Genomic DNA, 13,083 nt, shown 5'->3' on the forward strand with positions numbered 1-13,083 from the left:
TACTGGCAGTTTTTATACTTTTCTGGTGTTTGCAGCCAAAAGCCACATGTTTTCCTTTTCTCTGTCACCATTCCATTGATAAGCAGCTACATCCGGCCAAGCAGTTAAATAAACAAAGTTTGCAACAACCCAGTAACCCATAGAAACGAATAAGCTATTAGAATTGAGCTAATGAAAATCAGAACAATTAAAGAAGATAGCATCTGATTGTTGTGATGTTTACTGAACCAAACTCTTTGAGGACAGAGCCAGGGGCAGTTTTGCCATGAGTCAGGGAAACCCGGTATGGTGAGGAGAGGCAGCAGCAGCTGGAAGACTAAACCATTCTTTAATCAAGAATAAACAATCTCCTTTTATAGGAGAAGGAAAGGTAAAAACTAAATAAGCTTTGTCAGAAAGGTCTAAGTAAATACAGCCATAAGAACTCACAGAAACACTGCACTGAGTCCTCAGTGAAAAGAAACACCACATTTATTTTCTCCTATTCTGTACACATGATCTTCTGTGTCAGACTTCCTGCAAAATCCTTCAGGGTACAGGACGAGCCTGCTCAGTCTGCTCCTCTCTACTCCTGTCTTTTGGTCTCTCCCCCTACCTACTCTGCTGTAATCTGAGCTGAGTGAAGTCAGACCAAGCTAAAATGGCTGCTCCTATCTTAAACAGAGGGAGCTTCTAGGGCTGTTTACCTAGGTATGGTAAAGCATTCTGCAGGATAAATATAGCGTTCTAGCTTGTACTAATATGACTAATCTATTGGCAATAAACTGCTTTCCTGCTTCTTTAAGGCACATTTACGACCCTCTAGTCACCCATGTTCCCTATTCCCCTCTTGTCACAGGCTATACCCAGATGTTTTCCTATTCTCGGTCACCATTGGTCATAGGGTCATGTAGCTAAAAAATCAAAGGTTGCATCAGTTCATAACCCACAGCAACCAATCAGCTATTAGCTTTTACCGTTCATTATAACAATGAAAGAAAATTTCTAATAGGTTGTGACGGTTTGCTGAACCAATCTTACAGAGTCATTCTTACCAATAGGCAAACTGAGAACAAGTGACCGTCAAGATGTTGAACTACAAATGTCAGTGCCCTCTGATAAGTAAATACAAGTATGGGACAGGTATGTTATCCAGAATGCTCGGGAGCTGAGGTTTTCCTTTCTGTAATTTGGATCTCCATACCAAGGATTTAGTATATATTAGTTGAATCAAGTACAACATACTGTTCTATTACAACACAGAAGAAGGAAATTACCTTAAAAAAAAGCAAATTATTTTATTAAATGAAGCCTATAGGACAGGGATCCCCAACCTTTTATACCCATGAGCCACATTCAAATGGAAAAAGTTTTGGAGAGCAACACAAGCATGAAAAAAGTTCCTGGAGGTGCCAATAAGAGCTATAATTGGCTATTTGGTAGCCCCTATGTGGACTGGCAGCCTAGAGAAGGCTCTGTTTGGCAATTATACTGGGTTTTTATGCAGCCAAAACTTTCCTCCTAACCAGAAATTCAAAAATAAGCCCCTGCTTTGATGCCATTGGGAGCAACATCCAAGGGGTTGGGGAGCAACATGTTGCTCATGAGCCACTGGTTGGGGATCAATGCTATAGGAGATGGCCTTCCTGTTATTCTGAGTTTACTGGATAATGGGCTTCCTGATAACAGATCCCATACCTGTACTTGGATCGGCACATCAGTATCTGCAATGCTTTAGGCTGCCATGCCAAATTTAAGAGATGTTTACACTAACAATGTTTGAGGCCTTTTGTAAAAAGTATTTCTTATAATTTCTTATAATACAGCTACACAAAGGAAGCCCCTTCCCAGCTGGATGGATTTTGCTGGTTTCCTGGTAGCAAAGGAGTGAAATAAATAAAAAGAAATACACATGAAATGTAACCCTAATCCGTGCTTACTGGAACTGGCCGAATTAGTCACAGTATCTGCACTTACAACAAAAGCCTTGCGGAGGACCTGTTGGGCTGAAAGTACAGAAACACAAATTAAGCAGCAGGTAAATAGGGAGTGGGTCAGATCCTGCAATCATCCACCTACGTTGGGCACACTTAGCAAATCTGCACCCAGAGCCAAGATTGTCACGTGACTGCTTTATCCCAGCACTGTGGGAAACGTCTCCTTTGATGAAGGTTCAAGAGGGATTCTTATCAGCTTTAATATGAGGCTATTAAATGTCTGTGTTTATTCAAGGATACTACAGGTGTCACCGCAGATCAATAGAGAACCCGCTGTATAGATGTGAGAGTGCATATTGGTAATACCAGTGCTTAAGGGTGAAGACACACATAGCTACTTAGTAGCAGCTACTTGTCACAGCTACTAAATGCCAGAAAATCCCCTGCCATAGACAATACTGAGAATTGCCTCTGCTAAAACACACGTAGAGACAAATATCAGTAAATAATTAGCATTGTCTATTTTAGTAGCCACGACAAGTTGCTCCTACTAGTAGCTCTGTGTGTCTTCCTCATGGGTAGGAAAAGTCTTGCAGATGTACAGCCTGCAGCAGTCCATACTGCATAACCCCAGAACCACACTTTTCCCATTTAATTAATTAATCAATCATTATTGCCCTTCTGCAAATATGTGGAGTCCAATTCCCATTTTTTAACAAAAAAACATATAAAATATAAAAGGCGCCGTTCTCTTTATGCCTGGTATTATGGTCATAAAGGCTGGAATGTCCCTTCAGCTAGGGGAAATTCAAAATATGGGTCAAATGATGCATCCATAAAATGTCCCACTGAGAATGTTTCTCGTGCTCTTCGGGTCGGGGGGGTTAGATCACAAGCGGAACAAACATCTTAAATTAGAAACTGCAGGGGACAGACTGGATCTGGGAACCAGAACTAGAACAAAAGCCGAGACATATGAAAATCCCATTGATAGACTTGGACGCTGGACTATGCGAGCATTGTGTGATAGTGTAAAGTTAGTACTTGCGTGCACAAAGGGGGGCATGTACCTTGATGGTTGTTAAGCTTAGGTACCATATCTGATCTAGGGGTGCATCCATAAGATGACCGGCTGATAACTTAGGTCCTACAAACTGTGACTGGGTGGACTTCTAGAACCTATAACACAAGAAGCCAAAATCACACAGTGAAGGATGCCAAGAAAAATACTTTCCCTAAACACTTTTTAAACCTAAACCTTGGTTAAATGTTTCTATGATATCTCCTATCTCTCTCTCTCCTATGTCACACATTACACCTCCCAACATTCCCTAAGCTCAGGACAATTTATGTAACACTCCTGAACAATAATGGCCATGGCCAGACCTTACCCTGATCATCAGCCTCAAACGCCTCTATGTTTGGGTGGGCTGGTCTGCAAATATGGACAGAACTGCCTAAATAGCATGTGAAGAAGTATAATACAAGCTAAAAGCTTTCCTATAGAATCATGCCTAGTACATTCTGGCACCGATTTAAGCTCTTTTCAACTGACCACATCCACAGTCATGCCACCTCACCCCACAAGAAACTGCCAGACCTGCTAGTCTGAAAAAATAGATGTGACTAGATGTGTTTGAAGTGACACTGGGAGAAAGATGGCAGGGGAGAGAGAACCTTTTGTGAAGGGTTAATTATGACCAAAAAGTAGTGCCTAGCTATGTGACCATCATTAAAGGCACACCAATGAGCTATCTTCAGGGTCAAACCAGACCCCCTAGGTTTGAACAGAGCCCACAAACATAAATGTTGTAAGAACTTAATAATATGGTTGTTGTTTAGGTCTATGGTGGATATAAGAAAGCCCTGATGGAGATTTTCCTGCTCCCGGGCCCATAAGGAAATAATCTGGTGCTCTTAAAGGCCAGTCCCACCCTGCTCCCTTGGGCTGCAAAATGCAGTTTTTGACCAGTCTCAGAGTTTGCTTACACACAAACAAAACTGTTTTTTTTAGGCAATAAAATGATTTTTAGGGAGGAATACACCAAATTAATGATTTTGTTGTGGAACTGGTAAAATCCAAAGTACAAGCATTATACCATGTTAGCCATGTTAGTTGTATACAAACACAATCATTAAATTTGGTCACACAAGGGCAGATTTAGCCAGGTAGGTTGGACATGCATGATAGGTTGTTGGTCCCGTTCCAATAATCATGCTCTGACCCTATTGGATAGGAAATGATTGGAAATCTTAATTTCATCTGCAGATGGATCAGGTCGGCCAGTTTCAGTTTGGTATTCGGCTAGGATTCTGCCTTTTTGGCAGGATTCGGCCGAATCCACGGTCATGGCAGAACTGAAACCGAATCCTAAAATCACATGACTTTTTGTCATGTAAACATGGAAGTGGAAATTTTTCACGATGGCGGCAAATCCTAGTTTGGGCGAATCCCTTACGGTGGATTTGGGAGTTCGGCCGAACCCGAAAAACTGGATTCCGTGCATCCCTACTGGCAACCGAACTTACCCACACCACTGAAATGCACAATGGTGCACTGTGGTGCTTTAATGTCGTCAGAAGCAGTGGAGTAGGGAACACAACAGAGCATGACAGGTGTGGCCAAAATGACCCCGGGTTTACAACCCATTAATCATTTGAACTGTTGGCCCAAACCAGCAGAACAGAAAGGTGGTGATACATAAGTATGGTCACTTAGATGATACGGCTAACCCCATTGCCAAGTGAAGTTTTCAATGTAATTATTTAAAAAAAAAAAAAAAAGGTGCCCAGATTTTGGTATATAGATTATGAATGGGAATTTGGCAATTGCTTGTATGGGAATAATGAATTAATTGCAGCAATAATATTTGAAACCATTTAAAGGTTTAATACCATTCCTATGTTTATGTGCCAAGAGCTGCTAATTTACGCATTTGATAAATTGGCCTTGGCATGTTAGCGAAATGTGATAGGCAAAATCTAACAGAAAATTTGCTGTAACTAATTGACTGTGGTTAACAGCTTTCTGTAAGCGAATGATGATAACAAGACAGAGATTAGAGAATGTTAAACTGATGACATAGCAAAGGAAACCTGGGTCGTTTCAGAGCCAAAAGATAAACGGGTTCAGAACCAATGCCATACAATAGTTTGTCTGTACAAAGCAAGCACTCCCTACTTACGGCTTCAATCAACGTTCACTAGAGGAGGGGGGGATTACAAATTCCAGTGGAATTCAAAAATAACATAAAATGTTTGCAGGGCCATGTTCCACTCAACGCTACAGATGTGTATAGTACTGATAGTGATCATTCACAGAGATGCTGGGGCTCTGGTCTAGCATGAGGTAGGGGGGCATAGTTGGGTGGATACTACTCCTGGGAACTGTAGAATAATTGCAATTGCTTGAGGATACTAAGAGATATGTCCTATATGTAATAAAAGGCACTAACTTTGCCCAGGTGCAGTAGCCAATAGCAACCAATAAAATAATTGGTATGTGTAATAAAAGGAAATAAGTTTGCCCAGGAGCAGTAACCCATAGCAACCAATCACCAAGAAGAATGTACTGGTCAGCAATCATTTTATTAGTTGCTAAGGGTTACTGCCCCTGGGCAAACTTAGTGCCTTTTATTACATAACCCTTATAGTCTGGGCTGCCATCTGGAACCCAGGTAAAATATAAATAACAGAACACATAAATATTTGTGTTTAAATTAATTTCCATATGTAACAAATGATGTTGGGTTGCTGCCTTTTTAAAAAAAAAAAACAATTCTGGCCTTCTTTTAATTGTTATCTATCTTCCTAATAAATAACTTTTCATAGTTGCCACTGTGCCACTTTTCATAGTTACCACTCCTGCTATGATTCTCCCTAAAGGGGAATTCTGGAAGATAAGCAACAAGGAAAAGAAGGTGAGGAACATATGGCTATAAATAACAGGATCCGCCATTAGGGAGGGACAGACAGGACACAAGAGGGGCCCGGACACTGGTCTGTCAAGGTACCATAGGATCTCCTAATGGGCCCCAGCCAAGGGAACTTTCTACCAGAACTTTCTTATTTCCAACACACTATACATTTAGTAGTACTTTTGTTGTGGGCCCTGGATGTCAACTTCTCCAGTAGGCCCTGGAAATACTAATCCAAATTTGGCCAGGTGGTAATGTCTACACCATTCCTTATAGCAAACATGTGGACCATTTGTTAGGTGCTCTGGCTATAGAGACCTGGAATGTTCTCTGTGCTTGATGCGGCCTGAAGAGGATTATGACCCGTGGAAACAGGACACCTCTTAAAGCGGCCATACAAGCAGAGGTCATTAAACAAACATATCTTTGCTAATTTTGGTTGCCCAAGTGGTTGGCCTTGGGGTCCATAAAAAAAACAAAGTGCCAACATAACTGAATTTTCTACCCTCCCAGATCAATATCTGAGCCAATAGGCTGCTTAGTCAGCCAGGCTTTGTCAGCCAATACTGGCCAAAGTATAGACAGCTTTAGGGCAGAGAAGATCTTTGCCAAAAGGCCATATTATCATGGGGGCCCCTTGAAAGTAAAAATTATTATAAAAATACATAACATATATCATATTTTGTTGCAACTTATTTGAAGCATTTTTTAATGATATTTTATATAAATATACACATCAGCAGTGTTCAGCCTTTGGCCCAATAACCGCAAGGAGTTGCAGTTCAAGAAAAGCAGAGAGTCACAGGTTGAAGTAACTGCCTGGGGGCCCCAATATCTGTAACTGTACTCCCTGGTCAAAGTCATTCCCGGCCTCTGGCTGCGAGTGTGAGAATTTCTAACTGCAATGGAAATGGAGGCCACAGAGGGCAAATGTTACGTTGCTTTGTGCATTCTCTCACAGCAGGCATGGAAGCGATTATAGGAAGCCCTCAGATGTCTCGTGAGGGATCAGCATACATCCCCAATTGCTCAGGGAGAGATCTGAGCTCAGGGAATGCACCGAGCGGAAAAAATAAATCAATGACCCAAGAAAGAATTCCTCATTCCAATCTAAAGTAACAGGGAAACAGAGCAGAACAGAAATGGGCAAACACATATCCCAAAGTGCCATGCAGAATGGCTTAAATGTTTCAAAAAAAGCTCCCCCCTTACTGGCCATTCCACTCGCAGCTCTATGACCCCCTACATTCTTTCCAAGCACACCTTCACCCAAGCTGACCAATCAACTACAGTTCTACATATTGAGTACAGGTAAGGCAGCCAGCACCAATGCCTTCTCCTGGAGAAGAAGGTAGCTGAGGGCAGGGGTAGCCAGCAAGGGTCCAACGTCAACCCACAGGTTCACAACTGGTCCGGTTAGAAAATGTTATCAGTAATGCCCCCCACTATTGCATGAAGAGGGGGCCATTGGCTCCCCCAAAGGTCGCAGGAGTGAGCATCCCTTCCCAACAGATATATCGTGCCCTCATTTGGCTCACAGGCTAAACATGCATTGGGAAAGTTAGTTATGGGCAGGTTGGTCACAAGGGGAATAGCCATGAGGGATACCTAGAAAATGTCACAAAATTCCCTGTCCTACTCTCCACCAACTTTATTATAGATAATCAAATAGATCTGCAATTCCTCATTGGTCCATGTAGAGATCAGCCACAAAATCAGTACATAAATGGATATGTTAGTAAAGAAAGTCAACTGACCCAGAGATATTGCCAAGATCACAACAAAATCTGTGCACCCTAATACAGACCCCCACCATAAACTTTTTATTTAAAACTAAATATCCTGAACCAAGTACATCACAATTAAAGAGAAAGCACCCTTTATTCTGAAGCTACGCAAGTCACACAAGAGACTACAGGCTACGTTCACATGGAAGCTTTGTTGCGTCTATAGTAGTTACCCAGGGTGCAGTGTAGTTTAATGCACCTTCAATGCAAACCCAAAATCTATCAGAGTATTCAGTATATACTGCACTTGTAGCAGAATGTGCCCTAATGCTTTAATCATAGGTGTATCAACCCTCAAATGCACAATAACTGGAATACGTATTAAAAGAGCCACTAAGTATAATGTATATTGAAACAGAACCCTCTATGTACTACAGCACGAGTTACAGTAGGAGTAGGACAAATCACACAAAAGTAAATTATCCTTTAACAAACCAAAGTGGGTTTTATATGGAGTAATTATATTATCAGCATGTGACGCTATTACTCTAATGGCTAAGAGTGCTCTAACAACATGACAGCCAAGCAGCTACTGACAGTATGATGTTTATTAGGAATATAATGGACCCTCTGCATTTCAGTTATGATATAACCATGCACAATACAGGGATTAAATAATGGCTTATTATCTGACCCAGGTCAGAAGCAAAAGCGGGGTGCCTTGGTGAGGGCTCAGAAAAAGACAATTTACACGCAATGTTATTATATAGAGTATGTCCAACCAGCAGCCGCCCTGCAACAATTCCTACAGGTGAAACATCCCCGGTTGCAAAGGTTGCACAGAAAAATCAGAGCAGAGAATGGCTATGACTAGGGGTACAGGGGTTTCCCATGCTTTTGGGGGGCTTTCCTGCTTACCTGAGAAGTCAGCCAGGGCAGAGAGCTCTTTAGCCCAGAGGAGGAGGAGGATGCAGTACAGAAGGCTTGTGCCAATCACCTGTCTCCCTTGGTGCCCATCTCGCTGGGTCATGATGCGGACCTGGCACTCACATGATGCACCCTGCTGCCAGCCTGCTGGTTAAATGCCCCTAGAAACGCAGCATTTCTCATCAGCTCTCTGTGCCCAGCCTGACTGCCAGCTCCCTGCTGCCAGCTCCCTTCCTTGGCACTTACAGGGTTACATGTTCCCTTCCCTCCAGGCAGAGTTCTCTCTATAGAGTCAGTGTATGGGCAGCAGGTCGGGATGAGCTAGGAGCTGGGTGCCAGGCAAGGTGCCATGATCACTGCCAATAACCAGCAGCTCTTTCCCTGTCCCACAAGCACATGGAATGTTTGGGAAAGTAGCTGGGACACGCCCCCTCCCTGCGCTCCGTATGGAACCCTGGAACCTTGGCAATTAGTGCCACCTATTGGTCATAGAGGGAAGTGTTTGTTCAGCTTTAGAGCTAAAAGCCATTGGGTACAATTTGTATTGCACCAGGTTTTGCTACTGCTTTAGTTTAAACAGCCCTGTTGTTATTGTATCACTGGGTCCCTACACCCTGCTGGGGCCCATTAGAACTTAAAGTAGGAGGAGGCTAAAGAGCCTTGTTCATTATCTGTTATCATTACATCATGGAGTATGTAAAGGGTTAATGCTCTTTTGAATATTATACAGTATTGTACAGGTCTGGATTTTCAAACTAGGACCTGGCATTACTAATACACAGAGGCCCAAACAGCCCTAAACTAGTTCAATAAATAATCATTATGTCATCTTTTAGCAGCTCCACTGGCATTTTAGTAGGTATACCTTATATATGAGGATATTAGAAAAGAAGTCAACAGGGAGGTTTTTTTTATATATACTCATGGAATATACCTCCACCATGCGAACAATCTATTGGCTAACCAATTGTTTTAACGGATCCATCAGTGGTTTTGTTGTGTTGAAAAGATCAAATGTATATTAACCAATAGCTATCCATTCTTTGGTTTAATTCTGCATTTAATCCATCCTTTCAAAATAAAGCCACAGTGAATGATCGTTTAATGATGATTATCTGATCATCCCACCCACTGACCAATTTCGTTTCAAGAAGAACAATTTTTAAACCTGTCCAATTGAAATTTGGGATGATATGGTCGGAATGACTGTAAATACTATGACTACAAACGATAAGTAGATGATTTTATTGGATCGTCCTACATTTGTTAATTCCCACGACAAAATCTGCCTATTTATGGCCACCTAAAATCACTGCCTGTAGTGTGAACAGGCCTTGTACATTTTGATTGCTGATCATTGGTGCCAGGGCGTTGCTTACCAAGTGGTAATTTGTAAATAATTTCATTTAAATTACTCTGTTGAATTATAGGGGTGAGTTTTTTGTGTACTGATCAAGTGTCGGCACAATTTTGTTGGTTTTACGACAGGGGCAAGAATTATTTTACCTACCACTTGTAAATACTGTACCTACAGATAGGGAATATTTCTGCATAGAAGACTTTTAAGATGTGCAAAAAGAAAACAGATCTACTTATAAATCTGGTACAGTTTAAGCTTTCCTTTAATCCTAACATAATACAGGTGGATTGTGGGCACAGACAGTGTTACTTATCTACACATTAACCCTGAACCTTTGCCAAGTATGTACTGTAATGTATAGCTCCTATCAAAGAAACACTAAGAAAAAGACCAGAAACCCATTGAGCATAAAGAAAATTCTCACCATCAGAAAGAATGGAAATTTGTTTTTTTTTTAAAGACCCCATTTAATTATAGATCTCAGAAATTCCAGTTGCATTTCTGCTCAGGCAACACATATCACAAAGGAGGGACTGTGAAAGGTTATTCTATACAAAGCCACAGTTCTAAAGGATCAGAGAGGCTGATTTAAAACGTGTATAGATAAAAAGGATAAAGTCAAAGTCTGGTATGAAACCTTAGCCTGCCTGTTCATGGTAAATTTGCTAATGTAATCATTTATAGATGGGCGCTGGCATATACGCTGTCATGGTCTGCGAGCATATGGGCGCAGGTGGTTGGATGTTACTTGTTCTGTCTTTGTGAGAATATTCCATGAACCTTTGTCCTTATAAAGTTTTCAATAAAAAACATAAAAACCCTTTTGCCCCTCAGCCCCCCTTCTCTGGAATTCACTCCCACAAACTGTCAGACTTTCTGCCAATCTCTCTTCAAGAGAGATCTTCAAGAGATCTCTAAAAACACATTTATTTAGAGAAGCCTACCCTAATCTAGTTTAGCAATACCCTGTGCCCAACCTCTCACAACTCTGGTCATGCCCATTCCCACACCTTGTGTCTCAACCCTTTCTCCTTGTAGATTGTAAGCTCTTTTGGGCAGGGCTCTCTTCACCTCTTGTATCGGTTATTGATTGCTTTATATGTTACTCTGTATGTCCAATGTATGTAACCCACTTATTGTACAGCGCTGCGGGATATGTTGGCGCTTTATAAATAAATGTTAATAATAATAATAATGTAGATTGTAAGCTCTTTTGGGCAGGGCTCTCTTCACCTCTTGTATCGGTTATTGATTGCTTTATATGTTACTCTGTATGTCCAATGTATGTAACCCACTTATTGTACAGCGCTGCGGAATATGTTGGCGCTTTATAAATAAATATTAATAATAATAATAATCTCAAACTTAGTTCCTGCAAATGCTCATATTTACACATCAATGTTTATATCTAATAAAATGCATTTCAATTTTAAATCAGAATGTATTTATATTATCCATGTTTAGTACATATGGGTGCAGGTCCGGACTGGTATACTAAACAGGCCCTGGCATTCCCAGTACACAGAGGCCCAAACAGCCCCCCCAGCCCAATAAATAGTGAGTGTCTATGGCATCTTAAAGCAGCCCCTCTGGCATTTGCCAGAACCCCAAGATTGCCAGTCTGGGCCTCTATGTGTGTTTCCATGATGGGAGTTTACAGTATGGGTGTATATCCAGCATAACTGATCTATCCCAGTGAAAGATGGCACACAAGGCGCTTAGTTGTCTTCTGGGGTATCATAGTGCATTACATGATTAATATATTTTGCCCATGGAGATTTCAATTACCCCTTGTGCAAAGGTATTTTTGGTCAAGTGAACTTCTTTACCCGTATCTAACTTGCCTCTCCCCTTACTCCCCCTTCCTCTGTAGCTTTATTATGTCTAGATAGTTCTATATTTGAAAGGTGTTGCAATGCAAAGGTTATTGTATAGTCTTATATATTTTCAATTATAAATACTGTATGAACCTTTTCAATAACTACAGGATAAAGACAGAATTGCAAGCTTTTCTTAGAAAAAGTCTAGTCTTCACATCATTATTATCTTCCTTCCTAATGATAATTATGAGTATCATTGGCATTGATATAGGAAACTAACAGCCATATAACAACCCTGGCTACAAGGTGAAGGCAGATAATGGGAATTGATTTCCAGCCATAAGATCACTAAAATGGTGCTGTCAGTTTTTAAACCTAGAAACATATGTTTGTAGTTCATAAATATTTGTAGGATATTGCATTGCATAAGACTTTAAAATGGGCACAAGATGCCAACCCCATCATATATAATTCATATATACTAATATAATATAACACAACAGAAATGGTTACGATTGTATTATATATAAATGATAGCCTCATAGACTCTTGGTTCCCAACCATAGGTAGGATTATTGAAATACAGGTATGGCATCCCTTATCCGTAAACCCGTTATCCAGAAAGTTCCGAATTACGAAAAAGGCCATCTCCCATAGACTCCATTATAAGCAAATAATTCTAATTTTTAAAAAGATTTCCTTTCTCTGAAATAATAACAGTATCTTGTGCTTGATCCCAACTAAGGTATAATTAATCCTTATTGAGGGCAAAACAAGGTTATTGGGTTTATTCAATATTTAAATGATTTTTAGCAGATATATATTGTGGAGATCCAAATTACAGAAAGATCCCTTGTCCGGAAAACCCCAGGTCCCGAGCATTCTGGATAACAGGTCCCATACCTGTACATCTGTCAAACTGGTTTGTTTTAAAGCCAGGTATATTTAGGGGCAGGGATTCAAATGTGTCCAACTATTATTGGAAAAGAGGAGCATTAAAAGGGTGCATCTAGGGCCCAGTATCCCCTTGTGTTTACCTTCAGATGCAGAACTGGCCAAAAGGGGAAGATTTGTTGTTTTGGAGAACACAATTGTATTCTCTACATGAAACTAAATACATTTCCAACAGAACCAAATGTAAATTCAGCTCTCAAAGTTACAAGGGGCAGCTTTTTTCCATCCCTGGTTAACTGATGCCTAAGGCAAGGTGCTCGCTTTGGCGCAGTGGTTTGCTCAATATTGTGCGCTAGCAACAACACCATAAATAAAGAGCCCATTCAATAATGGCTTCCAATAAAATGATGGTACAATTCTTGCAATGTTGGGATGGGGATCCACCTAAGGCTAGGGTTGCCACTCCAGCATATTTATCTATGTCTTTGCCACTGGTAGTAATATAGAGGGCATCGTGTTGTG

The 13,083-nt window shown here is 40.9% G+C and overlaps 1 protein-coding gene across 2 annotated transcripts in view; it reads right to left on the reverse strand.

Annotated features, from left to right (window-relative positions):
• eva1c (eva-1 homolog C) overlaps positions 1 to 8,885 on the reverse strand; it is a 63,554-nt gene extending 54,669 nt beyond the window's left edge. For both annotated transcript variants that reach the window (XM_004912151.4, XM_031896572.1), the window contains exon 1: positions 8,479 to 8,885. In XM_004912151.4, the coding sequence (XP_004912208.1) occupies positions 8,479 to 8,590 (112 nt within the window). In that variant the 5' untranslated portion in view covers positions 8,591 to 8,885. The remainder of the gene's footprint in view (positions 1 to 8,478) is intronic.
• Between the last annotated feature and the right edge of the window lie 4,198 nt (positions 8,886 to 13,083).

Source organism: Xenopus tropicalis, chromosome 2 (genome assembly GCF_000004195.4).
Source record: "Xenopus tropicalis strain Nigerian chromosome 2, UCB_Xtro_10.0, whole genome shotgun sequence".
NCBI lineage: Eukaryota > Metazoa > Chordata > Amphibia > Anura > Pipidae > Xenopus > Xenopus tropicalis.